At 39.3% G+C, this 25,770-nt stretch overlaps 1 protein-coding gene across 1 annotated transcript in view; it reads left to right on the plus strand.

Moving 5' to 3' along the window:
* The window catches only part of LOC117515554 (lysosomal acid phosphatase-like), a 91,486-nt gene extending 79,301 nt beyond the window's left edge, over positions 1-12,185 (plus strand). The window contains exons 8-13 of the mRNA XM_034176168.1: positions 3,032-3,115; positions 3,187-3,235; positions 5,926-6,014; positions 6,107-6,213; positions 9,091-9,266; positions 9,403-12,185. Of these exons, the coding sequence (XP_034032059.1) occupies positions 3,032-3,115; positions 3,187-3,235; positions 5,926-6,014; positions 6,107-6,213; positions 9,091-9,266; positions 9,403-9,548 (651 nt within the window). The 3' untranslated portion in view covers positions 9,549-12,185. The remainder of the gene's footprint in view (positions 1-3,031; positions 3,116-3,186; positions 3,236-5,925; positions 6,015-6,106; positions 6,214-9,090; positions 9,267-9,402) is intronic.
* Positions 12,186-25,770: the final 13,585 nt, after the last annotated feature.

A 25,770-nucleotide genomic window follows, 5' to 3' on the forward strand; every position in this document is an offset into this window, starting at 1 on the left:
CTTATTATTTCTAGCCATTATTTTACTCTCCGGCGAATTAATTTGTCGCCTTTTTTCTGAATAAATGAAACAATGTGGCACATATGCGTTCGCTTGGTAGTACATGTTTCAAGATGATAGTGATATTTCTTCCCTTGGCACTGAAGAACCCAACCAAAAACAGCAAACCTCCAAGCTGAAGGAAACGCAGTATGCTGCTGGTCTAATCAGTAATCCAGAACTGAGAGCAACATTTGTGCAGGTAAGAAAAAAATTGTTATATGTTATGTGATTTTATTGTGTTTGATGGGACAAAATCTTATGTGACATTTCATGTATCTTGCAGATGCTGAAAAAAGACACCAACACTGCACTCACGACTCACTGGCCAGAGTAGAGTTGTACATGATTTTGCAAGTCTGCTGGAAGGCCTAATGCAGTCGATACCTGTAACCTCCTGGCACATGTTCCAGATCGAGTGCCTCAATGTGGTGCACAAATACACCTCCCCAGAGCTGCTACAGCCGTCTACACACCAGCAGCCGTCACACCAGCAGACCCCCACATCAAGAACACCTGGATCAGTCGTGGCAGCACCTGTAGCAGCACCCAACAGCCCTTCAAAAGCTCACACTGTCCACGCCACATCACGATTGTTGGCAGCCTACACAGCAGTCCACAACCCAACAACCACCTTGGCTGTCCCCTCACTCATCCTGGCAGCAGCCTCCACAACCAGTTGTGCCACGCCCGTCCTTGCTTCCACACCAAACTTCCCCATGCACCCCCTGAATTCCACCGCAGACACCACCACGCTCTTCCTGACTGTCATCTCTCACCACGGTGGCACATTATCTGGCAACTACTTTTTGTGCAGGAATTCATCAAGCACATCGGGCGCGGACTAACACAGAACACCCAGAAACTGGACAGTTCGGCCATCACGAGAGTGTCCACTTTTAGTTCGCCATAAGCTAAGCTAGTGACGCTCATGAGAGTGTGAGACAATTGGGTCCCCTTGAAATTTTCTCTTTTTTTTTTTTTAATTTCTTGATTTTGCACCTTTTCTTGCTTTTTCTCTGTGATGTAGATAATTCTTTTAGATATGGATCAGCATTACATTGTTTCAGTTTCCCCTCTTCAGCATTCCTGTATACTACATATTGTACACATTTACATTGTGTTAATTGTTCATGTTTATTCTTACAACCCCAATTCCAATGAAGTTGGGACGTTGTGTGAAATGTAAATAAAAATTGAATACAATGATTTGCAAATCCTCTTTATACATCACCTTTCCTTCTAACAACACTCAATAAGCATTTGGGAACTGAGGACACTAATTGTGAGTGTCACGATTGGGTATAAAAGGAGCATCTCCAAAAGGCTCAGCCGTTCAGAAGCAAAGTTGGGCCAAGGATCACCACTTTGTGAACAGCTGCCTGAAAAAATAGTCCAACAGTTTAAGAACAATGTTTCTCAACATTCACTTGCAAGGAATTTAGGGATTCCATCATCTACAGTCCATAATATAATCAGAAGATTCAGAGAATTTGGAAACTTTCTACACGTAAGTGGCAAGGCTGAAAACCAACCTTGAATACCCGTGACCTTCGAACTCTCAGGTGGCACTGCATTAAAAACAGACATTGTGTAAAGGATCTTACCGTGTGGCCTCAGGAACACTTCAGAAAACCTTTGTCAGTTAACACATTTCGTCGCAGCATCTACAAGTGCAAGTTAAAACTCTACCATGCAAAGCGAAAGCCATACATTACCAATATACAGAAACACTGCTGCATTCTCTGCGCCCGAGCTCATTTAAAATGGACAGATGCAAAGTGGAAAAGTGTGCTGTGGTCTGATGAGTCCACATTTCAAATTGTTTTTTGAAATCATGGATGTTGTGTCCTCCGGACAAAAGAGGAAAAAGACCATCCAGTTTGTTACCATTGGAAAGTTCAAATGCCAGCATCTGTGATGGTTTGGGGGTGTGTTAGTGCCTAGTATCTGTGAAAACCTTGGGGAATCCCCCTGGCAGATCTATGTGCAAGCATTCTGGGGTGTGCCTTGATTCATATGAATGCAGTGTGTGCACACAGTTAAAATGAAATTGTCATTTCAGCACTAGAAATATTCGCGAGTGCACAAATTAGCCATAATTGGATGCTTAAATTAACCAGGAAGGAGTTTCATAAAGAAGGCCATATTTATAACACATAAAGTAAATATCAATACCTTCAAAATGGAATCAGTTTGAAGAGTTTTATTTACTGCCCACATGAGCTTTTCTTCTAATAAAATTTGACCACAAATGTTTTTTTCAGATTTCAGAGGTTTCTCCCACAATAACTGTTTACCACAGATATGCCAAATTGACATATTTCATAGCCAGTATAGCTGGCATTAAGGAGCCAAGAAATGGAAAGGCTTCTTTCAGTGTAATGGTATGCTTCAGTGTCTCAAACATGGATGCTCGCAATGGTCAATTTAATATTTTCCATAGTTTGAGCATACATAAACTTCACAGTTTAGTGTCAATGTCTGTTGTTTGACTATAGTCCAAGTCTGGGTGTCCATGACAACTGCCACAGAAAATTTCAGGCATCTAAGTCCATTATTTGCTGAGATGTTCTACCTAGAACATGGCTCGAGAAATGACGGCCATAATATTTGCCTAAAAAAACAGCAAACCCCATGCACACTCAATTGGCCATATCTCAGAAACTACTTGGCCTACAGGCCTCAAACTTCAGATTTGTTGTTCTGAATAGTCTGGGAATATTTGATTAAAATTTAAAGAAAATCTGAGACAAAGTGCGTGAGGCCCCTCAAATATTCATTGAATTGACATGGAATGACTCTTCAACATAATGGATAAGAATTTAACAAGAAGTCTATAACAGAGCCTGAGTGATGGCAGTGACCTCATCAACACAGAGGATCATCCACCTATAGGAATTCAGATTTTGCTGTTTGTTGACAGGTGGTTTCATGGTTTTATCATTATTCATTTTGTCTTTTGTTGTTGTTGTTGTATCTGTGTGTTCAGTCCCGTCATAGCATGTCAGCTCCTGACTGGGTGACTGCTGATGTTATGCAAACCCTTGCTAAACTCCATAATTTCAACTTCCAGGTAAAACCAAAATGTTGTTGTGGGATTTTGTTGTGCTATGTCACGTGATGCTGATGTGTGATTTGTCTCAGGTAATATTTGGACTCTACAAACAACAGGAGAAGAGCCGGCTACAAGGAGGTGGGTAGTATTTGTTCTAATTTTAATATCCTTTGTTCATCTTCTTTTTTAATATCTTTTGTTTAATGCTTCATATTTTCTATTATCATACTTATAATGCAGTTGCCTGTACATAGTAACCGGGATGGAAACATGTTTCATGGTTGTCATGTTTTTAATTCAGTAAGTATCCACCTGGTTACTTCCTTCAAATCATAAATGCTTTCTGAGAACCAAACCAGATATTAGAAACAACCCCAATTCCAATGACGTTGGGATGTTGTGTAAAATGTAAATGACAACAGAATACAATGATTTGCAAATCCTCTTCAACCTATACTCAATTGAATACACCACAAAGACAAGATATTTAATGTTCAACCTGATAAACTTTATTGTTTTGTGCAAATATTTGCTCATTTTGAAATGGATGCCTGCAACATGTTCAAAAAAGCTGGGACTGTGGTATGTTTACCACTGTGTTACACAGTGGTGGGCACACTTCCAATAATCAGATAACAGATAATTATCGAAGATAATGTTTTCATTATCGGATTATCTTTTTAGATAAATTTAAAAAACATCATCGGACTAATTATCTTCCGATGAATTGCAGTCTGATAACTTTTAGACCGATAACGTAGTAAACTAAACTGAACAGTGAAAAACTTTTTTTAAACTATTAAAGCAGTTGAGACCTACCTGTTGAAAGTTTCCTAATAGGTATGTTGTTCTATCCTCTGTAAGCAAAGGAGAACTGGATATCAAAAAAAATTTCTTTTAACACCATACTGATATGATCGCAATATCACCAAGTCATCCAGAGGCATACATTTTTAACTTATGGTTCAAATTTTAACCTACTCCTTTTGGACAAGTTATTTAAAATTACTTATTATTAAGTTATCTTATTATCTGTTATCAAAGTTAATTTTTTGGTTATCTGTGCCCACCACTGGTGTTACATCACCTTTCCTTCTAACAACACTCAATGAGTGTTTGGGAACTGAGGACACTAATTGTTGAAGCTTTGTAGGTGGAATTCTTTCCCATTATTACTTGATGTACAACTTCAGTTGTTCAACAGTCTGGGGTCTCTGCTATCATATTTTGCGCTTCATAATGCACCACACATTTTCAGTGGGCAACAGGTCTGGACTGTAGGCAGGCCAGTCTAGTACCTGCACTCTTTTACTTTGAAACCACGCTGCTGTAACACATGCAGAATGTGGCTTGCCATTGTCTTGCAGAAATAAGCAGGGACGTCCCTGAAAAAGACGTTGCTCAGATGGCAGCATGTGTTGCTCCAAAACCTGGATGTACCTTACAGCATTGATGGTGCCATCACAGATGTGTAAGTTGCCCATGCCATGGGCACTATCACACCCCCATACCATCACAGATGCTGGCTTTTGAACTTTGCGCTGGTAACAGTCTGGATGATCTTTTCCTCTTTTGTCCGGAGGACACGACGTCCATGATTTCCAAAAACAATCTGAAATGTGGACTCATCAGACCACAGCACACTTTTCCACTTTGCATCTGTCCATTTCAAATGAGCTCAGGCCCAGAGAAGGCGGTGGTGTTTCTGGATGTTGTTGATGCCTGGCTTTCACTTTGCATGGTAGATAGTAGAGAAGCTTGAATTTTCGGCTTGACTGGGTTGCTTGACACGAGAAGCTTCCTCAGCCAAAATTCTTGCTCTGGTATTCTGACTTCTGTGTTGACTCTTGTAGAGATTAAAGATTTCTTCTCTGCAAGAGATTCTTCTCTACAAGCATCATTTACAGATCATTAAGTTTGCTTTGGGTTCTTTGGAATAAAACAAACAAACCCCAAAACAAAAAACGTATTTGTTGCAGTTAATAATCTTGAAGCCATTCACTTTGCACACTCTATCTTGCACTTTGCACATGCTTGGGGGAGGTGATGGTCTAGTGCAGACCTGGGCAAACTGCGGCCCGGGGGCCACATGCGGCCTCTGTCGGGCCCTCGTGAGGTCTGTGATTATTATTACATATATTAAAAATGTTAAGCTTGTGTGTTGCAAGTCATTAGAGAGGTTTATTTAGGTATAATTAAATGTTTACACAGGCTTGGGTAGGATTACTTTGAAAGAATACATGTGGATTACATGTATGTATGTACATACATTTGGATTACATGTAATCCGATTACTTTTGGATTACATTTCAAAGTAATCCTACCCAACCTTGTATTTACATTTTATTACAATAATAAAAATTACCTATAAAAGCTATTAAATAGGTAATTTTTGTAAAATTTATAATGAGAGACAGCCGAGTTATCGATGCTGTGGCCCTCGGACATAATTCAGGTTCCCTATGTGGCCCCTTCTAAAAATTAATTGCCCACCCCTGGTCTAGTGGTTAAGGCGTTGGGCTTGAGACCAGAAGATCCTCGGTTCAAATCCCAGCCTGACTGAATAATCTCAAAGGGCCCTTCGGGTCTTTAATCCCCTATTGCTCCCGGTGTGTAGTGAGCGCCTTGTATGGCAGCACCCTCACATCAGGGTGAATGTGAGGCATTATTTGTAAAGCGCTTTGAGCATCTGATGCAGGTGGAAAAGCACTATATAAATGCAGTCCATTTACCATTTGTCCATGTTATGCGTTTTTGTTGTTTCTCAGTCAGATGCATTTTGCACAGGTTTCCTCTTTGTGTAAAAACCACTGTTGTCTGCCTTTCAGGTGTCCTGTTGGGTGAAATACTAAAAAATCTTTCCAAAATGGCCGTTTCAAATTCCGAACAGAAGCTGAAGCTGATGATGTTGTCAGCGGTGAGACCTAGGATTAACACAAGAGTTACACTTCATGAAATAACTCAACAGCTGTGCAGTTTAATGTATTTGTGTGTATGTTTGGTCTACAGCATGACAGCACTGTGGTCGGACTTCAGTCCAGCATGAATGTGTACAATGGAAAATCGCCTCCATATGCCTCCTGTCATATGTTTGAGCTGTACATGAATGACAACGGGTAAGATGACCCTCACACTGTGCACTTTTCCCACCATTATTTGTGGGAAACATTGTATGTATCTGCTGATACTAAATCATTACGATTCATAACAACTCGTGGTTTGACACAAAAACACAATAGAAATACTAAACACACTGTCCAACCCTATAACAAACAAAGAAGGATCAACTCCAGCTGCATCACAGCACATGGATATAGAGCACAACAGTCACAAACAGTTCTTACCTTAAAAATTACTCTGCAGCTCGTCCATCTGCATTGGTATGGTCCAGCCCAATGTTCAGTGACACAGCTGTACCTTAAGGGCACATGGTCAGTGGATAATGTCCCCTTTCCAGAAACCCCTTTCCCCAATACCTTTGGGGAAACATTTTATGGATTTTGTGTCAGATAGGCCCTTGAGTAGAGCTGGTGTTTCAGGTATCAGTTAGCCTAGACCAACTTGTAAATTTATTGTTGAAATCATTCATTAATGCTGTTACATTTATTTTTGAAATGTCTTGTTTGTCCAGTACCAACATTCTTTCATAATAAGACTGCACAATGATGAACGTTGGATGATTTAATGGAAGCAATCCCGGCAATATCTATCTATGTTGTATACATGTTGCATTGTTGTTACAGAAAATACAATTATCATTTGATGTGTGATTTCAGAAGTACGTTGAAAACCTTGGAGAACATTATCACTGTAATCTGTAAACGTATCTTTTATTTTCTTTCGCGTGACACTGATTGCTAAGTGCTATATAGGCAGTGGTGGGCACACTTCTGATAATCCGATAACAGATAATTATCGAAGATAATGTTTTCATTATTGGATTATCTTTTTAGATAACTTTAAAAACCATTATCTGACCAATTATCTTCTGATTAATTTTTGTCCGATAACTTTTAGACCCATATACAAAGTAAACAAAGCTGAACAGTGACAAGCTTTTTTAAAATTTAAAATCAGTTCAGCACTTACTTGTTAAAAGTTGTGTAACAAATGGAGAGTTATACCCTCTGCTAACAGAAGAGAGCTGCTTCTATGAAAAGCGTCTCTATCCTCTGTAGACAAAGAAGAAATGTCCCAAAAAAAAAAAAAAAATAATAATAATAATTTTCTTTAACACTATACTGATATGCTGGCAATATCACCTAAGTCATCCAGAGGCATACATCTTTAATTTATGGTTCAAATTTTAACCAAACTAATTTTGGACAAGTTATTTAAAATTACTGTCATGTCTGAAGTTTTATAAAGTGAAAATATCAGATATTTATTTTAGTTTTAAAGTAATGTGCTAATTTTTAAGGCTTTGTGAGCACATGCTGTGCCCAGCAGTGCATTATGGGTAGGATGATGTAATCTCAGTACGTTCACGACAGGACAATTGCATTTCAGACACTCTGTTCAGGCTCCATGGACAACAGCATTAAACTGTAGTGCCTAAAACTCTTGTGAATATATTCTGGGTTTATAGACGTTATTGTATTTGCGTTTGTTAAATTCCACACATTTTAAATGTAGCAGACAGGGATTATCTGGAATTTTGTTTTCAAGGCCTCTACTGCCATCTACTGGCCAGTAGTGTTCATGGCAGTATTCACCCTAAGTACTAAGCGTGTGGGCACCAAATCAACTTTTTGGCTTTGCAAATGGCTTTTTTTTTTTTTTTTTTTTTTACAAATGAAGTTTAAAAACAAAACAAAACAACAGCAAGAAAAAAAACAAAAACATTACAAGACAGCTCTGCTGTGTTTGCACAGGCACAGTGCAAGCGGTTGTAACAGGTTTGATTTTCATTGGACCATACGATCGGCGATCAGGAGGTGGTCTTGAGATGTTAAACACAGCTTGTTACTCCATGTACACTACACGATGCAGGACGCGCGATTAACCTGAAACTCAGTCCAAAAAATTCCTGCATGAAAAATCATCTCGCACAGTGTAAACCACGTTTTACAACATCATAAAACGTGCGCACATTCTCTCCACATGCAAAACATTTTGCGATGACACTTCCAGGGCTCCGTAAAAATGCCTGTTTTTACAAATTAAAAAAATGGAATATTTTACAAAAGCACATTTATCTGTAAACACCAACACATGACAGGCGTCACTTTAACGTGTTGGTTTACATAATGAATGACTGAACCAATCAGTGTTTAGCAGAGGCACTTTTACCCAGAATCCTTTGCGATCTGTCTGTGTTTGTTACAGAACCTCAGAATTAGTGCATTATTCAACATTAAAAGATATATGCTATATTTTAACTTTGTACAAATGACAGAATTGACATTAAAGGAGTTATTCTATCGGTATTAATGTTATTTATAAATCAAAACCATAAGTCAGCATGACTTTATTTTTCAAGACCTCCGCCTGACCGGAGCGTTGCGATTGATAGAGAGTTGGCTTTATGGCTGCTCTGAGAGTGCCTCTGTGCTGGGAGCTCTGTAGTAAACAAGCGCTTCCAGCAGGGGCAGAATGTTCAAAGACAAAAGTGTGGTCTCATTGTTTGGGTCTGTTGTTACTTTTAATATTACTAGAAGCTATTGTGGCATTAAAACTTAAATTTGTTTTATTAGTAGTTGTAAATGTCCCAGAGACAATATTGGAATTTATGTGTTATCGGTTATCTGTAACTTCCGATACATTTTTGGGTGGTTTATTGTTTTATCTTTATCGAAGATAACTTTTCAGTTATCTGATTATCTGTTATCGAAGTTAATTTTTTGGTTATCTGTGCCCACCACTGGTTATAGGTCAGTGCTATTAATTGTACATTAATATTTAGACACAACTGGGCTCTTAAACAGTTGCGTCCTGCTAATCCTTTTATAAGACTTTTTTTTTTTGTTTTTTTGTTTTTTTTGTCCTCGCAGTTCTGCTTCAGTGTTGATGTTTTACCGGAATGACACCTCTGTGGAACCGTACCCACTGCAGCTGCCAGGATGTTCCCTTCAGTGCCCCCTAGAGGACTTTGTGAGAATTACAAAGCCCTCAATATCAGATGACAGGGCCAAAGAATGTCAAGTGCCTTCAGATAAAGGAAACAAAGGTTAAATATGATCAAATGTGTGAAAAATGTGTTGAAAAAATATGATTGCTTGTCTCATGACAAATTTTTGTCTGCTGTTTTTCTTCTCCTTTCTCTGCTTCTAAATCCATTCTTCTTTGTGTTTGTCCATTTCCAGAAGTTATTGTCATTCTGTCCGTGTCTGGCTGCCTACTGTTACTCCTCATCATTGTCCTTCTCACCATCATTTGTTGGCAGAAGGAGTTGAGTAACAGAGAAGGATACCAGCATGTCATCAACGAAGAGGTTGGAGAACAGTCCTGACAGGAGTTTAAGCTCCTCCCCTGGAAATGTCATGGCCTTGTGGCTTTGGACATCAGCGATGAGGATTGTGTTTGAACTCTTTTTCAACTCTGTTTTTTAATGACTCTGCTTAAACTGACCCTGGATCTGTTTGGGCAGTGGGCAGAGTTTTTAAAATGTCTGAGTTTTTTCTTTTCATTCTTTGTTTCTTTTTTTTATATTTTTAACATGTTGGGGATGACCTCTACATCATGAAAATGTCACAAAGAAAGCTCCACCAGCTAACAGAGGGGTTGGTCTTAGCACAAATATTTTGAAATACCCTCTTAAAAATATGGAGACGTTTATTATGACCAAGAACATACAAATCATTGACCAAATGACCTAGTCTAACCCCCCCAATACATACCCCCTGAAGTTGAAACCCCTCAAATCATGCCTTTTTCACTCCGAAATGCTGCCTGGCAATGAAGAAGCGCCCGTCAACCAATAAAGAAAGCTATTTTTGTAGCATTTTCTTTTATCACACATGAAAAATAATGTTACAGGAACATTGTAGATATTGTGAGGTTTGAATAATGTGAGCATCAGCATTAAAACAAGGAGCGTATTTTATCATGTACATAACCTACGCTGCCTGTAGCATTTAAAAATTAAATACAAAACCAGTGCGATCCTGGTTCATTCAGCTATGTTTCAACACCAGAACATTAAAAAACATACATTACGTTTTTGAAACAGTCATGAAAACTGTTTCCTTGTAACTTAGTTTTGCCATAATTAATGATTCTGTGTGGCCTTAATACTCGATCAATTCTGTCTAAGACTGAACCACTTTAATATTTGACTAATGCACAAACCCTTCCACCATGGCTCCAAATGGTTTAGAGTTTAAACAATATTGACCTTCAGTTTGACCTCTCAAGATCACCAAAAATCACAGGTCATGTGACCAAAAAAGGTGCAAATCAAATAATTTTGTCTTTGACTGACCCTCAACGCCACCAATTTTGGCACAAATTGGATCAAAACTCTTTGAGTAACTTTGTTCACACATGTACAGACACACAGGACCAAAAACGCCTGCATGCGCTACAGCTGTGAGGATGTTTTTATTAAAAAAATTAAGATTGCCAATTATTCCACAAACATTCCTATAACAAATGGAGCCACAGCTGTGTGAACACACAAGTTACAACCAGCTTCTGTACAAAGTTGTCTCTGGCTGATTATTTGGGCCACTGATTATCAGCCAATGTCATCTTAAAAGCAAAATAATCTGAGAAATATGTACTCAGTCAGGAGCATATAAATAACATAAGTTCCCTTGTTGGGGATTTTTATTTTAACCATTTTGTTCTCTGTATCGTCGGTGGTCCTGATGCGTTTCTGCCGTCAGTCACACTGAGCTCTGTTCTTTGTGTTTCATTCCATCAGCTTGATTTGTTTTTTAAGAGCTGTTGCTCAGATAATGCGTCAGATGGTGACAGGTTGTTATGGCAGCAGCAGGCCCTGACCAGCCCTTTGAGTTGAGCTCCTCAGTAAAAATCACCTGCTGAGGATACAACAGAAATCTGCACTGTGTTGAACCTCTAAATGCAAATGGACACATTAAAATGTAAAAGCATCTGATTGGTTGAGAATGTTTCCTCTTGGGATCATATCATTAATCACATTGTTATTTATGTGTGTCAGTGGGCGTGCATCTGACCTTGTGAATTTGCATCAGTGTGTGCGTTGGCATATTTTGTCATTTTGGTTTTAACTTTGAGGTCTCATGACCATGATGCCTTCAGACCATTAGAGAAAACAGATTTTTGAATTCCAGTGTAAAACAAGATGGATAATTGTTGCATTTAGATTTTATTTTTACTTTAAAAGTTTGTTGGACCAAAGTGTCATCATGTCTCTTGTTTAATTACTTTGTGTAGATATTGATATGGCATGAATGGATATTGTAGGTAGCAGTACCTGTGGTCATGAAGATGGTAATTACTATGGTAATCTGACATTTGCCCGCAGTGACCTTCACCCAAATGATTGACCTCTGGTAATTTTGCACTGGTACTTTTGGAGGGCACTGTAATTTTGAACAGATGATCTCAAACACTTTCTCTGGTTCCAAAATATTTTTAATTATTGATGGTTATGATGATTGTCATTTATGCATTTTAGACTTGAAATTGGGGGGTGGAAGAAAATGTGTAACGTGTTGTGTCGAAACATGACTAGTATTTGAGCCCATGGCCTTTGGGTCAGATGTCTGGTGCCCGATCACTTATGCCACAGTGTCTCAAGCTTCCAAATGACTTTGTGATAACATGTAACCCAAACACTGTGGGATAGTTAACCGCTACGTACAGACAGAATTTTGTGGTCTCATTACAGGTACATATGGACAGCCACTTCGTTGATTGATTGTGGATTTGTTTTAACCTTTTCAATCTTACTATTTTTTCTGCATTTCACCTAATCCAGGGCGTAACATGGATGGCATTTCTTTTGTTGTTTTTAGATTTTAACGTCTGAAAAAAGTTAGTTTCATCGTGTTACCTAAACTGCTTCTATTTTAATACACTTGAATGTTAAGTGCTTTCATATTTTTGGAAAGTAAAGGACTGTTGAAACACTGAGAATTTAATCTTTGAATCAGGCTGTGTTTAAAAAAGAAAATATTAATGAAGTGCAGAAGAATGATCTTAAAATTAGACATTTTTAGATGTACTGTGACTTGCAAAAGTATTCAGCCCCTTGGTATTTCACGCATTTTAATTTGTTCATGGCATTTCAAATACAAAAAGTAAATCAAGCTTCTCAATATAAAAATTTCTAAAATGATCTTCCTTAGACTCCAACTGAAAGCAAATCTCTACAATTTGATATAAATGAATTAAAAACATAAAAGCCAAGATGATGGGTTGCATAAGTAATCAGCCCCTTTGGTAATGAATTTTATTGCCAGTTTTCTTCAGACAAGTCAGGGGATGGATACATGAACATTTCCAAGTCACTGAATATGTCTTGAACTTTATTTACATCAATTATGAAGAAATACAAAAGGTATGGCACTCTATGGTAAATCTGTGTGGAGTAGACAGTTCTCAAAAATTGAGTGACTGTGTAAGGAGGAGTAGAGTGTGGGAAGCCACCAAGACACCCAGACAACCGAGAAGTTGTTGCAGGCTTCTGTGTCTGTGACTAGAGAGATTGTGCATAGTACATGTTTTGCATTTTGTATCCCCAGTTATACAGCTTCATGATGAAGTGGTGCAGAGGAGGATTTTCTTTCACCAAAGCATTAAATCTAGGCTTGTGTGTCAGATGTACCTTCTGGCAAATTGTAGCTGAATTTTCAGGTCTTTTTACTAAAATCCTCCTCTGTGCCACTTCATCATGAAGCTGTATAACTGGAGATACAAAATGCAAAACATGCACTCTTCACAATTTCTCCAGTCACAGCCACAGAAGCCTAAAATGTCTTCTGGGTTGTCTGGGGGTCTTGGTGGCTTTCCTCACTCTTAGACTTCTTGCACAGTCACTCAGTTTTTGAGAACTGTCTATTCCATACAGGTTTACCATAGTGTCATACTGTTTGTATTTCTTCATAACTGATGTAAATAAAGTTTAAGACATATTCACTGACTTTGAAATGTTCACGTATCCATCCCCTGACTTGCCTACAGAAAACTAGCAATGAAACTGGTTAGTTACAGGTATTATACCAAAGGGGCCCATTACTTAGGCAACCCATCATCGTGGCTTTTAGATTTTTAATTAATTTATGTCACGTGGTTGAGATTTGCTTTGAGTTTAAGGAAGATAATTTAATTTTAGAAATTTTTATACTGAAAAGCTTCATTTGTTTTTTGTATTTGAAATGGCATAAACAGATTAAAATGGATGAAATACCAAGGGGCTGAATGCTTTTGCAAGCCACTGTAAATTGATGAAATTGTATGGTTGATGTATGATTGGCATCTGATTTTTTTTAATTATTTTTGTTAAAGGCAGGATCAAAATGTGTAGAAGAGACATTCCAGGTGATAACAGCACATTTAATTGTATAAAATAAATCTTTTGACACATTAAACCTGGAGCACATACAGTACAGTGCCTAAAACAGTAATCAGCCTCCGGCATGTAACTCCTTTAGAGTTGGTGGCTTCCCTCACTTGTCTCCTTGATCCACTGCCACTCTGTTAATGAGGATGACCTGCTGTATTCACACTTATCACACTGTGGGATTTCTTAATAATCATCACTTTTAACAAATTTTAAATGTATCAATCCCTGACTTGTCTAAAGCTGCATGAATTTAAAAGTGGTTTTACTGTGTGTACACACACAGACACATTTGTATAAGTCCTCTGTTACTGTAATCTGAATTATTTTCAATTTCAGAATTTGCAGCATTCAGTTGCTGTGTTTTGAGAAATAAAAGACATATCTTTTTTATTTTGTGTTTGTGTTCATCATGTGCTAGAATCAGAAGAATCAAATTTATTGACAATTAAGTTATCACATACAAAGAATTTGATCTGGTGTCATTGGTGCATAAACAACAACAATAAATAGAGAAGGAAAAAAAAAATCTAAGAAGTAAAGGAGACAAATAGGCAAAACTATGTTCACTCTCCAATAAATATAACAGTGGAATGGGGCTGTGCAAAGGCATGCAGCTGTACAGTACTTTTCAGTGCAGTGATGATAAATCTGTATTCTGTGTGCGTGTGTGTGTGTGGGGGGGGGGGGTTAAAGGGGGTCTCTGGCATTATTTATAATACGAGAGTATTTCAAGTATCTGGTATCTCGTGTGTTAGATACCAGACCTGAGGCGTGCACAGTGATTCTGCTCATAGATTCACGTTCATTTGTATTCTGTGTGCAGAGATTTGAGCCTGAGTTAATGGTGTAAAAAAAATAAAAAATATTGGAAAGAGTGCAAGAATGGCTTCTCTTATGTTTGACACCAAGTTATGTAAATTATTTCGTTTTCTTGCAATGTTTCCATAATGTTTGACCTTGCGTTTGACCTTTCAATGTCATCCAAGGTCAAAGGACACAGCCATTGGAAAGTTGATATATGACTTCATGTTGATGGTTCATGGTAACCTGAGGGTCATCTTGAACCAATTCACTGGAGCAGCCGTTCTATCTCAGTGTAGATTATATGCAGGCAATTAGCATCAATAAGAAATGACACAAGGAAGAAGGTACTAAGAAGCACCAGCCACATGCAAAGAAAAGAGTCTTCAGAATGTCAGAACAATTTAGTCAAAAGAGGAGAAGAAATGTCTCAGAACCGTGCCAGATACAGAAAGTGATGCCAATGAGTGTAAAGATCCGAGCCACAGCCACGTATATAATCAACTAGAACAGATCTTCAAGAAAGTGTCCACAGTCGTATGGATGAAATTCTTTAGAAGTCACATAGACTGTGTATTTCTGTGTAATGATAAGTTATGGACCATAACGAAACAACTATAGCAAGTTGTGGAAGTCCTCCAGAGAACTATCATCAGACAGAACTTGGATATCAGGTGACCAAAGACTATAATATTCAACTGTATGAAACTACAGACATAACCCACTGGAGTAAGACCATAAAAGAGATGATTAGAGTGGTATGAGCATCTGGTAAATTTGTCCTAGTAAATGCCAGACAGCATTAAGAGAAGCAAAGTCATCAACAAAGGGATGGACAAAAATGATGCTAACTCTGTAGCATCAAAGAAGAGCGCTGGTAGCTGGAGTTATTGCTATGAACTTTAAACTTATGACACGTTGGCAAAATAGCCACACAGTGCATCTGGAAAGAATTCACAGCGCTTTACCTTTTCAACATTTTGTTGTGTTACAGCCTAATTCCAAAATGGAGAAAAAAAATTCCCCTCAAAATTCTACTCACAACACCCCATAATGACAACATGAAAAATGTTTTTATTTATTTATTTTTTTTTTTTGCTAAATTATCAAAAATAAAAAAATACTAATAAATCACATGAAAATTCAGTAAGGTATATCTTATATATTATATTCCAATAAATAACATGTATTCCAATAATAACATGTACATAAGTATGTACAGATTTAGTTCATGTTTATGTATTAAAATCCCTCCCTTTGCTGCTCTGAAGCCATCACTGGTGACACAACTGATGAAAGCTGCATGATGTCCAGTTTCTCCAGTCACATCCAAAGACGGCTTTTTTTAAAATCGGCTTGTCCTCCAGACAGATTTACCACACAGGACCAAACTGTTTGTTTTTCTTCATGACACAATCAGTGAATGTTCAGGATTCTTGCTGATTTTCTGTTCATTCAAATACTCCAAATCACTGTGAGACACCGATATTTTTTGTCCGTATTGTTTTAATGTTGGCATCTGAAAACATTTTCATTGTTGTTTAAGAAGTACATTTATATTTTCCAGCATTGGTTCCGTCGCATTCATTTCTTAACATATTTTAAACAACATCCTTAAAATCCTGACCAGGATTTTAAACTACAGGCTGCTGACTGTAACACAAAATATTCATTTATTATTTATAAAACAGCCGCCTGATCTCGCACACTGTCACCTCCACGAAGGTGGACAGCACCTCTGGAGAGAAGGAGTACAGCTCCTCCTCCAGCACGTCTTTGTCGTACAGCTGTCTGACCTTTTCCTGGATGGACAGAACCTTGTGGTCCCTGTCAGAGCGGGAGAATGTGACCTTATGGTGCATGGTGGACAGAGTGGGGGAGAGCCAGTCCAAAACCGCCTTGGTGACACTAACAGCCATGTTGCTGAGGTGCAGTGAGGGCATGATGCTGTGGAAGAGTCCTGAAGGATGAGGCCAGAAGCTCTGCAGGACTTTCAGCACAACCTCCATCATTACCTCCCACGGGCCGAAGAGTCTGGAGCTGAACTCCTCCTGAGGCATCTCCATCAGACTCCTGGCGATGTCCTGAGCCATCGTGCTGGTCTCAGCATGTCTGTAAGATAAAGTTATATTTTAAAACACTTCAGAATCCCTCTGACTGGACTTTGTAAAGACATGAGTTGATGTGACTCACTGAAAAGATGGCATTCGGGCCGCTCGTGAGATGAGTCTCCTTCGAGCTTCAAACTCAATATCTCTCATTTTCATGCTGACGTTGACCTGCCAGACCTGAAACAAAGACAAACATGTAGTCATGTGACATTTGTATTTACACCATAAGTCCACCTTCATGGAATCATTTCATCCAAACTACTGAAAGCTTTCTGGATTCTGGTTACCATGGCGAGGAGATGGTAGACATAAGTGTCCTGATAAATGTCCAGTTCCTCCCTCCACAGCCTTCAAACACAGAGACACATTACTGTAGATCTTTAGTTGTCCTCTGGTGGTCATCAGAGACTGGAGTGTGTCTGTGTGTCACTAATTCACCTCGCTCCTTCTGACCTGCTGACTTGCTCCACCAGGAGCTCCAACAGACTGTAAACTCTGGACTGTAAACTCTGTATGTCCTTCTTCACCTCCCTCTCTGATGAGACCTTCCTGGTTGAGGTCTCCTTCAGATCAGACTGTGGAACTGTTCTCCTACCTGTTCTGTTGGCTGGACATCAGCTTCACTCTCACGTCTCTTCTCCTCGCTCTTTTTCTCCCTCTTGACATTTGAATTTCGAAACCGTATGAACACCATAAAGACAAACGCACATCCTACAACAGCTGCAGTCGGTACAAGAATAGATTTTACTGGCAACTTTGACACTGAAAAAGACAAATAATAATAATAATAAAAAACTGTGAATTCATATTATACAAGTAGTACTGACTGTAAGAAGAAAGGCAGTATGTTCATTATGGCAGAAACGTCTGAGCAAACATTATGTGACATTTCAAATAAATATACATATATATATATGAAACAGCCATGAAAACGTTTTCAGATGCCAACATTAAAACAATACAGATATAAAACTGGAAATGTTGTAATTTGTATATGTGACACAGGTCTCTCTTGCAAATGAGGCGCTGAGTCTCAAGGGATTGCCTGTATAAATAAAGGATAAATAAATAAAATAAAATAAATACAAAATATATGTATCTCACAGTGATTAAGAACCTTTGAATTCACAGAAAATCAAGATTCCTGAACATTCCCAAGTGACTGATTGTGTCATGAAGAAAAACAAATAGTTTGGTCCTTTGTGGTAAATCTGTCTGGAGGTCAAGCTGATATTTAAAAAAGCCTTCAGAGTTCTTGGCTTCTTTGGATGTGACTGGAGAAACTGGACATCATGCAACTTTCATCTATTGTGTCACCAGTACTGGCTTCAGAGAGAAAAGGAAGGGATTTTAAGACATAATAAATATGAACCAAATCTAGGCTTGAAGCCGACATGTGCCTTTCAGCAAACTGTGGGTGAAATTTCACATATTTTTAAGAAGATCTGCTCTTCCACTCCACAGTGAAACCTGAAACTGAAGTTAGGTTCTGAGTCTGCAGTTAAGGGGAAAGTTCAGGGAAAATCCAGTGTGGAGACATTAATTCTACATTTTTCCCTTAGCGCCCCTTCACACATAGTACGAATAAGTACAACTCAGGGTGACTCACGGCGAAACAGCGTATGAGTGAACCACGAAAACATCGCCCCAAACGGACAGGCATACGCGATCCTGGTGCGACGGGTCATGCACGCGACGATGTCTTTCGAGCAGGAACAGAGTGAGCAGCTGCACCACATCACACTGCTGATGTGGAGAACAATAAAATAAAAAACAGCTGTATACTTAGTGAATATCACTGGGTTGCTATAAATAATACATAAAAGTGTCCATCTGATTACCAGATGGAAACTTTACCACTGCACTACCATCACTGGCATGTAATCAGTGCAGAAAAATGCCTGAAATCAAAAAAGACATGGGTGAGGTGCACTGTGTGCGGCCGTGGCAGCCCAGCGTAAAGGCGAAAGATGTTTTATATATTTCCACGAGAACAGCAGGCAGAGACACACGCCTCACGGAAGAATGTTGTAAGTTCATGTCCTTCCAAACACAGAAAGTATTCTCAAACTGGGATGTCCAGGAGCAGAGATCTTTACAGCCGCAGCTGTGCGTGGACATGCCACCCCCATCCCAGACCAACGTCTCAGTCTGTGTTATGTATTAATTCATTTTCGTTGTTTGTTATATAATTGTGTAGGTAGGCATTGTTGTAATTATTTGTATAACTGTCCTGGCGGTGGTTTCTGTGTGTGTAATGTGTGCACTGAGCCGTCATCCAGCTGTCAGTGTGCTGTGATCAGCTGACAGGCCCCTCCCCGTGCTGTGTGCGATGAGACCTCGCTGTCCAGTCCCCATGTGATCAGATCTGTACATACATATAAGCATTTTATGCAAGTGTGCCCCCCCCCCAACCCACACGCCAGCTGTGTTGGGGGGGGGGGGGGGACACGACAGCCATAAAACTCTATTTACAATTGTAAAATCCAGCATTAACGTCCGTAAATCATCAGACACAAGGGCGTTATTCCCTAATTTCTCTGCTGGTTTTTTCCCTTCATATCTGGACCATGTTAGACTGGGTCCACAGCAAAACTCGCTGTACCAAGACTTGTCATATCTGGACTAGATTATTCCTGAGAAGCTACAGATTTATTAAAATGTGATTTGTGATTTTTTTTTCCTTTTTTTTTTTTTCCTCCCACAGCTGGATCACATTGGACTGGGTCTGTTTTTTAAAAAAAATACAAATATGTGAAAAGTTACATAGAAGAGTTCACAAACAAAATAGTTTGGGGTCTTCAGTGAGTGATCAGTGCACATCATTTTACCTTCAAATACCTTTGAACACAGAGAGAGATAAAAAGAAATGTATAACCCCAAATCAGATGGGATGAAAAGCGCATACTATAGAAAAACAAATTCAAAAACTGATTCTCACTTTTCTTTAACTTCTATTTCAGTACAGATAATATGAACTCATAATGTTAATTTTTTTTGTGGTCAACATCATTTCATTTATTAACATACATTCATTCCTGCTTTTCAGGCCTGAAACACATTCAAAGAAATGGAGCAGAAATAAATGAATAAATAAATGAAAAGACAAATAAAGTTAAATCATAGTGATCTTACAAACAGGTGATTGTCATCATCATTTGGTACAAAAACAGCATCCAAAAGAACAGTTTAGGGTCCCCGACACTAAAGGATCGTGACGGGATACACAAATTCACTTTGTGACGGTATGTGTGTCTGTGGGGGGTTATGGTTTGGGTTTGGGGAAGGGGTGGGGTTAGAAATTGTAAAAATAAATAAATAAATAAAAATGCATCACGAAAATGTGACTCATTTTGTGACGGGATCACGAAAGAAAGACTGGGCTGATGTTCATTATGATTCAGGGATATGACTGATGGTACTCTGATGGTCAATTATTTTTTATTTTTTTTGGAGATGTGTTGATATACACATAAAAGTGACAATGACTTCTAATATTTCATTATCAAAACCTTGTGACAGATTAATGTAATTGAGACTTGATGTTTTACAGTTTAAACATGAATTTTATTAAAAATAACTAGAAATATAATCAACAACAACTAACTATTACCATGCCATCATGTGGTAGAGGTGGGAGGATCGATCGTAATATCGATAATATCGATACCAACGCTGGTATTGATATTGAACGATCGTCGTGTAAAAAGATCAATACTCAAGCTTTTTTCTCTCCCGTACGCACTGACTGCTGCGCACACAGATTCATCAAAGTCTACTCTCTGTCTGTAAGAGCAGCGCTGCACTGTGTCACACAACACGAAGCAGCGCACCCTTGTATTGTTGTTTTAAGTTGTGTTGAGTGATATTTTTTTAAACAAAAATGTTGATTGTGATAATAAAGTATTTTGTTGTTACGTACAATGTTTGGCGAAATTCTATCCTAGGTCTTTTGGATCCTTTGGATCTATGAAGCTTAAATATGAAAAAGTATCATATCGGTATCGGCGATACTGGACCTGTATTTACTTGGTATCAGATCAATACCAAAATTCCCGGTATCACCCACCTCTATCATGTGGACTTCAGTTGGTTTGTCGCAGCATTTGCATAAAAGAGACCTTGTCTATTTTGGCCCCGCCCAGGTGGCGGCATAGCAACCACTTGTCTCTTGTCATTGTGAAACACCTGCTTTGATTGAAAATGAATGGCAGTTGTTTTTTTGCTGGCAAAACATAATGCCAATACAATATACTTATGAAGGGGGTTGACCAAATCAGGTTGGTCAGGTTGACCAGTTGATCCTCAGTTCAAATTCCAGCCTGACCGGGAAATCACTAAGGGCCCTTGGGCAAGGTCCTTAATCCCCTAGTTGCTCCCGGTGTGTAGTGGGGGCCTTGCATGGCAGCAGCCTCATATCAGGGTGAATGTGAGGCTTTGATGTGTAAAGCGCTTTGAGCATCTGATGCAGATGGAAAAGTGTTGGGTATTTTCTCCTCCAAACATTCTTAAAACCTTTAACAAGACAAACAGAGTCAAGAAACACCAGTGAGACAGAAAGTCAAATTTAGCTCGCGAGGAGTGCAGACAGTCCGTACACGTAGTACCACTGAGAGCACTGAGAACTGCTGCGCATGCTCACTCTTTTTATTAGGAGAAAGCCCTACCCACATTGTGAAACTTGTCCTAAAGGTGGGGGGAACATGCATGACAAGTTTCCTCCCGTAATACAAAACATCTCATGGCGCTTATGCCAATGATTGCAGCTGTGTGGAGAAACAATTTCGCTTCTTTTTGTTTAATCTTATCATTGACGGTCAGCACATTCTGTTCTTGCAGGCTCCTCTGTTTGCACTTATCATCTGTTCTGCAAAAGCTTGGAGTGTCCTGTTTTGTACAGTAAGCATTTGTGCAGCATAAGGTCAAAATAACCTCCAGCTCTTTACTCCCAGTTCAGAATGATCCCAGCATGCTTCACTCCCAGTCGTTAGTGGCTACAAAAACAAAGTTGTGCTATCAGTGTAATAATAACAAGTACATTCTCAGGGTTACGTTAAGACAGGTGCAAAACAGCACAATAACATTTTATCAGAACGAAGACAAAGGTACAAATGTTTAACAGTGATAAAAATATACACAAAATCTTTAACATTTCCCTCCTGTTATCGCTTGTTAAACATATAGTAGTTATCACCTAGCTTAGCACTTCTTTCTTGAGATTTTCACTAAGAGGTTCATCATGGTATGTTCTACAGGCTTACACCCCAGAGGTTATGTCATCGTCTTCATCATCATCGGTGTCTGGGTCATCATACTTAGTTTGGTCAGGGAAAAGTTCAGGAACTCCTTGCTCCCAGTCATCATTGTGGCCATCTTCATCCTCGTCATCGTCCCCGGCTTCGGGTCCGAGGAGAGGGTATGCTGCTGAAGTGGGCATTCCTGGCCCTAGTGCTGTTGTAATCATTCGATTAATAAGTCCACGTATACACGGAATACAACAACATCCACACAATGTCAGAATCGCAGCAAATACTGCTATAGACACTAATAGTGAAGAAATCAAAGACCTCCATTTTCCCATCCCTTCCAGCCACCAATCCCAGCCTTCGGTGTTTACTCCACTGTGCTCTTTCATCTTCCTGTTCAACGTCCTCAGACCGTCGATGGCTTGAGTGAGGCTGCCATCTGCAGCTGTGTTGTTGGGAATGAATGTGCAGCATTGTTCTCCGAACATGGCACAAACACCTCCTTTCTCTGCCAACAACATATCCAGAGCAATCCGGTTCTGGAAGGCCATAAGGGATGTGGCTGCTAACTGTGAATGGACAGCCTTAAATCCTTCCTCAGTCCAATTTCCTAATTTCTGTACATTGTAGTGGATGTAGTTTATTCTGTCTACGTTCTTATTAATTGAACACCACCAACAGATGGAGGATTCGAATCCAGCTGCTATCTGATCAGCCAGTTTATACTCGTCAGGCACTCCTCTGGGGACTCCTATCGCATCAATATATGTTGGATCTCCCACTCCTTTCCAATCTCTTTTTACTCTATGTCTGGTTATGCCTTTCTGCCAGTCTTCAGGAATGAGAGAGGCTGCATATGTCATAACTTCTTCAGGGGTCATGGGTATGGCTTTAACTGGTAACAATAATGATATTAATGCACAATAACCTGACACATTTCTTGGCAGTCTGTCAAAGATTCTGTTATCACCACACCACCACCATATATCACTCCTACTGACAGGTTTGAATGTGGAATTACTATGGACCACATCCTTACACCAGGCAGTGTGGTTTAAGCTACCCAAAGTCTTACTTGTCCCTGTCAAGTTTACACATGTATAGTTAGCATGCCCAACTTTGCTTGAAAATAAAGGTTTAATCTTAGTCAATTTGGTCAATGGATAGATCTTGTCCCACTTAGAACAATAGTTGTTTGTTGCAATGTATGTCTGTTTCATTACAGTCAACAGACAGTCTGTGTTTAATGCTGCCGGTATTACCTGTAATATAGGTCTGGGTCCCATACATACAACACAGTCCTTCTTTGTAGCTAGTCCTGCTTGTTCTGCCATTAAAAGCCAATTGTTATTTTGTCCACTAATTCCTGTAGTTACTAGGAACCAGTCATCTGTTTTCATGTCTTTTGTATTTCTTATGGATGCACCCTTTGTCCTGCCACTATACCATGATCCCTGTTGATCATCCTGTGTCCGTGTCAAGGATGTAAAAGGGACTTTGATTACTACTGAAGCATTTCGGGGAAAGCAGGCCTGTACACCAAATTGATATGCTCTTTGTTTACTACATCGATGCCCTACAGGTATAAGTGGATTGGGGCCTTTGTCCTCTCTTTTTGGCCTATTCAGTTTGTTGATGTGTCCCTTATCGTGTCCTGTGCTTATGGCTTTCAATAATAAGCCCAATCCGAAAAAGAAAGGTAGCATAATAAGGACTGTCCATGGAGTCCAGGGACCCTCGTTCTTTTTGTTTTTTACTTTCGTCATTTCTCCACACTACAGCACACCTATGTTCAGAACAGTGGTTTCTTAATGTCTTCTGCTAGCTTTCGTGTCTAACCTGGATCTTAACACCAAGCTCACACACTATTACTAGTCTTATCCTACTGTTCTTACTGTTTGTCTGTGTCTGCAGAAATGACTTTCTTACAGTGAGTTAAATGAATCCATGTACTTCTTTCCCCAATTTTCAAGGCTGTGGGTGTTGTGAGTAGTACTTGATGGGGCCCTTCCCACTTAGGTGAATGCCAGTGTTTTCTCTTGATGCTTCTTATCAACACCCAGTCTCCAGGTACCACTTTAGGGTCATCCTGTGGAGAAATGGGATCATCAGTGTTTGAAACTCTCCCTCGTTGTCTTTCTAACACCTTTCTCATGTAATCTGCTAAAGTGGCTTCCTCAGGTACATCCCAAATTTGCCCATAATATGGTAGTCGATATTTTCTTCCAAACAATGTTTCATAAGGTGTCAAACCCGTGGTACAAGTTATGTTTATGTACATCTTCACCAAATCTATGCAATGTGTCCATGGTCTGCCTGTTTCCTCCATTGTCTTTCTAAGTCTGTTTTTTACTGTCCCATTCATCCTTTCCACTAATCCGGCACTTTGTGGATGATAAGCACAGTGATTTTTGAGATTAATCTGTAGCGCTTCTCCTACATGTTGCACTATTGTATTAACAAAGTGCGCTCCATTATCTGAATAGACTGTTTCTGGTATTCCAAATCGTGGAATGATGTCTTTGCACAATGCTTTAGCCACTGTAAGTGCATCTGCATGTTTTGTGGGGAACAATTCTACCCATTTTGAGAAGGCATCAATTATAACTAAACAAAATTCCTTCCCTTCATGTTTACTCAACTGTATATAGTCCATATGAATCACTTGAAAGGGATATTGTGGTGTTGGAAATTTGCCTCTTTGGGGTCTCAAATTGCCTTGTGAGTTGTGTTTTGCACATGTCATGCATGCTCTACAATGCTGTTTTGCATATGCATCAAACCCATAAAGACAAAAAATAGATTGTAATTGCGATATCATACCCCCTGATGAGACATGCGTCACGCCATGGCTCATGATAGCTGCCCATTTAAACATATTTTTTGGCAATATGGGTTTCTTTTGTGGTCATGAGTACAAATCATTTGCGAATGTAGCTCCTTTGTTTAACCACATTTGTTTTCCCTTTTCAGGTGCCTGTTGTTGCATGTCAGCAAGCAGTGTGTGATCTAAATGCAAATCTGGAGCGGTTTCCTGTACAACAAAAACAGAAGAAGCTGCTGCTGCCTTTGCGGTTTAGTCAGCGAAATCATTTCCTTTTGAAACGACATCAGAGCCTTTGGTGTGAGCCGCACATTTGCATATAGCAATCTGTTTTGGCAATTTGACAGCTTTCAGTAGTGCAGTTAGAAGAGTGGCATGAGTCACCGGTTTTCCAGACGACGTCACCATCCCACGCTCTTCCCACAATTTTGCAAACACATGCACTGTGCTGAAAGCGTACTGGCTGTCCGTATAGATTGTCACAGCTTTTCCTTTAAACAAATGACAAGCTGCAGTTAAAGCAACTAATTCAGCTGCTTGCGCCGAGAATGACGATGGCAATGAAGTAGAATCCAATACTTCTGAATTTGTGACAACAGCATATCCAGATTGAAAAAAAAAAGTTTGTTTGCAACAGAAGTGCTGAAACTGCATGTGGAACTTTCAATGTCAGCTGATGGAATAGAACAACATTACTGCTACTTTGAACAGCCATGGAGGCTGCAATAACAGCTCGCACACATGGTGGTAGAGCACTTGCCACTGCATCCAGTTTAGATGAGTAGTAGACGACTGGCCTTAATTTTGAACCATATGCTTGTACCAAAACACTAGTCATGAACTTATTCTTACAATCTACTGTTTGAATGAATGGTTTACTATAGTCCGGTAGTGCCAAAACTGTGGATGACACTAATGTTTGCTTCACTTACTTATATTGGTAATATATTTCATCATCTCCTTGTGCTACATACACTCCTTTGTCACTGTTTCCTGTCTTTTTCTGCTTTAAGACTTCTTCTCCATGACAACAGTGGGTATGTGTTTCTTCCAATGTGCCTGTTGGCAATCCAATCCAATGGTTCTGTATCCAAGCTTTTATATCCTTATTGGAGTGCTGGATCAGAGCGTTTTTTAATTGTTGTTCATACACTGGTGTACCTGGCAATATGCCACTATGGACCCTAAATACACTC

This window comes from Thalassophryne amazonica, chromosome 1, assembly GCF_902500255.1.
Source record: "Thalassophryne amazonica chromosome 1, fThaAma1.1, whole genome shotgun sequence".
Classification (NCBI taxonomy): domain Eukaryota; kingdom Metazoa; phylum Chordata; class Actinopteri; order Batrachoidiformes; family Batrachoididae; genus Thalassophryne; species Thalassophryne amazonica.